This window comes from Malus domestica, chromosome 06 (genome assembly GCF_042453785.1).
Source record: "Malus domestica chromosome 06, GDT2T_hap1".
Lineage (NCBI taxonomy): Eukaryota > Viridiplantae > Streptophyta > Magnoliopsida > Rosales > Rosaceae > Malus > Malus domestica.
Genome location: NC_091666.1, coordinates 7515296 through 7519372, shown reverse-complemented (window position 1 = coordinate 7519372; position 4077 = coordinate 7515296). Strand labels below are relative to the sequence as shown.

The window sequence follows — 4077 nt, the reverse complement described above, 5'->3', positions numbered from 1 at the left end:
TTCCCAAACTATATTTTTTGCAGTTGCAATAATAAATGTAAGACTTGGTTTTTTTTTTTTTTTTTTATTACATGTGATATCTACACTAGGCGGTGTGGGAGGCTTAGGGATGGCCATAATAAATTTGATTCAAATTAGTGTTTAGCAAGACTCAAACTTAAGACTTCTCACTTACAAGTAAAGATAAATAGTACTAACTGTAATATTAAGTGACAAATGTAGAACCTTTTAAAAAAGAAATTAAAAAATTAGAAAAATTAAAATGACAGCAGCTTTGTTTGCTGTCAAATTTGGCGGTGATGTTTCATTTTACCTTCAAATTCTGCGACCTAGCATTTTAGCGTGGATTGAAGTCCTTGGTTGGGGATGCTTTTAGGTGTCAATGACTCAAATCATGTTTATATATTTGGGTTAAACAGCATAACACAAATTTGCTCATGAGTTCGAGTTTATATATTTGGGTTGACCATACTTTCAATTTATACGAACACATTAAAACACGACACGCTGGTAGGCCCACCCCACATTCTATTTTGTGCACAAGCCACAAGCACCAAATTATTCCTCAGTCATAAGTTGGACTGTTTATATCACGAAAGTATCAGATTTAAGCTCTACAGGATTAAAAAAAAAAGGTCGTACCCAGTGCACAAGGCTCCCACTTTACGCAGGGTCTGAGAGAGGTGAATGTCGGCTAGCCTTACCCCATTTATGGAGAGGCTGCTCCCAAAGGATTCTGCAAAAGACTATCGGAAAAATACATGAACAAAAACACAGCAGGTTCTACTTGAGATGCGACAGAAATATGCATCAAGTTGGATATGCAGACTGTAAAAGAGCTAAGAACGAAAGGTGAAATCGAAGAAACCCAAAGAACGAAAGAGTGAGCTACAATGCTATATATGTTGTCTGCAGAATGTCTGATGAGTTGAAAATCCCTACTCTTCGACGATTATTAGAGACAATCTCCCTGTAAAACACATATTCATTGTTATAAGTATAGAAAACCAAGCAGAGGTTCAGCCTACAGCTTTAGACCTAGATGACAATATTAACATAATTCTCCACACACATTACACACTTCATCTTCCTGTGCTTCCAGCATATCCCAACAAGTTATATCAAGAGTCAAAGACTCGAATCACGCAAGATACTTAAACAAGTTACGATCTTCCTTGTCCCTCTCCAGGTAGTCACGGATGATGAGACCTTCAATCTGCTTCTTAATCGCTCTGATGTCAGGCTTGAACTTATGTCTCAACTGCTCAACACACTCCGTAACTAACTGTTGATGTTCCAAAACTTTCCGGCTCTTCATAATCCGCACAATTGCTGCATCAATAGCATATCGTCTTTCTTTCTCAACATCTTGGATCACCTCCTTCCTTTCCTCCACTGGTGGGAGAGGAATCTTAATTCTTCTCATTCTGTCGGTGAACTTATAGTTGAACTCAAAGCTGTCATTTGGTGATATAGTTTTTGTATCAGGCTCCTTAATAAGGATCTTGTACTTGGCACAGGAAAGCGAATGAAGAACCCTGATAGCCGCCTCATGGGTAAGGTTTAACTTACTTAGAATTTCTGAATAGCTCAACCTATCCATGCTATTGAAAAGCAGTAGGAGAGCACCCTGATAAGTCGATACAACCAATTCAATTTCTTTTAGCTCGAACTTTCCAATAATGTTGCAAGTTCCCAAAGAGTAGATCCATGTAATTTTTCTGCATTTTGTCTTTCTTTCATAGAATCCCTTGAAAACTTCAACACATTTCACCATCTCTGCAGGAAGGCTAAGATCACATGTTTTATAACTGGGCCAGAAACCAGTTGTAAGAACGGTGATTGTAAAATCAATCCCAGGATCTACATTTGGGCTATTGCAAAGGTACTCCTCAAAGCTAGTCTGATTTTCCCGAGCCAATGTCAGATCTGTGACCATTCCCTCCATTTTTGAGGTGAACTGGCCACCACATTGCTGTTTCATCTTCGTAAGAAAACTTTTTTCATGTTCCTTGTCAGCACTTGGATCAAAAAGTAGCCGACGGGCAAGCTTTTTCCTGTAGAATTCTGCAAAAAGGTCTTTGTCACTGATATAAGTAAGAAACTTAACAACCTTGTCAAGCATTACTTCAATGGCCTCATCACTCAACTTCTGACTTCCACCCTTTTTGAGGATATTTTCACAGAATGTTGCGAGTAATTGAGCACTTGAATACCCGGAAACAGCTTTATTGCAAAATACATCAAAGGCCTCTCTCAGAGCTTTGTGGAAGACATGGTTTTTGATTGAGCAGTCATTAAAGTACGCCATATGCTTATCATGAAGCTCGATTATGTTTGTGACAAGGACCTGTTCCAGCATGCCAGAAGATCTATCTGAAGTCTCGTTACTTGCAGTATATTCAGCCTGTTGGACCAACGATTTTACTTCAAAACTAACTTTCTGTTTTAATATTTCAGCAAGCGGTTCAAACAACTCATGCTGCACTTTCTCCACCAACTTCGATTCACTGCTTGAATGCAAGTAATGAGAAACTCTATCCCTCTCCCTTCTCAAGCAGTCTTCGGCCTTCACTAAGAAATCAGGACAGAAATCCTCCAAAAGCCAACTTGCTGCTTTACGAGAATAGTATTCGCCAGCATGTCTTAGCATGTGCGCCTCAAAGTCCTCTTCATATGCATCCATTCGTCCCATTCCAATTCCAACAAATAAATCTATCACATTCTTCACTAGTGCTCTGTCAATCTGCTCTCCCACGCGTTCACTATCAATAAGACCAATTACAGTAACTCTAGCATTGACTTGTACTTTTCGATAAACCGAATCGCGGAAACAGGTAATTCCAACATCATTCAGGCTAGGAAGCGATCTCCTAGGGATGAAAAACCGATCAAGAAAATTAAAACAATTTGACAGCCACCTAATCATAATTTTATAATTCGTCCATCTTTTCACAAGCTCTTGCAGCATAAGCTCGCCGTGTTTCTCATTTACAGATGGCAGCACCGTTGTGGTTACATAGTCCTCCAACGCCGCCCTATACTTATCGTAAAGCTGTTGAGAGTAATTGTGAGGCGGCTTTTGGGTACACATATTGTAGACAGTTGTGTAAAGGGTCATATATTCAACGGAACTGAACTGAGGCTCCGGTAATCCTTCTAAAATCCTCTTTAATTTTGCAAACATACTCGATATATATTCCCATCCTTGATCCAACTCGATAAGTGGCCGAAATTGACTACCTATATAATCAAACGATACGCGTAATGGGGTAAATTTAAAAGCTTTGAAACAGAATCATTGACAGAACTATTTGTGGAACCAGAAAAGTAACATCAGATTTGCTTGCTAGTACAACAATTCATCTTTTATGGAGTGGATAAATTTGATAAGAGAACAATACCAGTAAAACAATTGTGTTGTAAATAGTTAATTTCATGGAATTCATGGAAAGAAGCGTACCTGAGTCCACACTCATAGCTGCCGGAGAATTGTGAGGGAGGAGCTGATGACGGTGGAGAAGAAAACCCAAGAAATGGAAAATGGAATAGATGATCGGAGATAGGCCGAGCAGCTCCGCCTATCCTCTTCAGTTTAGTCAACAGCTGAGCTAGCTCATCCACTGCCCATCCGCCGTACTCTCTCTCTCTCTCTCTCTCTCTCTCTCGGAGAAGAAGAGCAAAAAGTCGGAGTCGGAGAAATGAAGTAATGGGATAGTCTCCGTGTCTCCTTAGTGGAATTTATACATTAGGGTAAAATGCCATTTGACCCCTGAAGGATTTCCTACTTAGCGATTGACCCCCAAACTATTTTTAATAAATTTAATTAACTATGTAAACTTTTGGAAAACAATCAATTGACACCCTGCTGTTAGATTCCATTTATTTTTTTCTGTTAAATCGAAGGGCAAAGTGGCAAACTAATCTTTGCATCATGAACGTAAATTTTATTTTCAAAACCCAAAAGAAAATTAAAAGGAAATAATACTTGGCTACTCAAAGATGTGTAAGAACTCCTACTCAAAATTCTTAGTGTTTTAATCGCGGAGCTTTTTGCTTATGAATAGAATCGTTCAT

At 38.9% G+C, this 4077-nt stretch overlaps 1 protein-coding gene across 1 annotated transcript; it reads right to left on the bottom strand.

The window, feature by feature from the left end:
- Positions 1-1141: 1141 nt before the first annotated feature.
- On the bottom strand, positions 1142-3479 carry LOC103437128 (cullin-1-like). Its single transcript, NM_001328947.1, is given in 2 exon segments — positions 1142-3243; positions 3464-3479. Coding segments are annotated over 2 exon segments (2118 nt in total).
- Between the last annotated feature and the right edge of the window lie 598 nt (positions 3480-4077).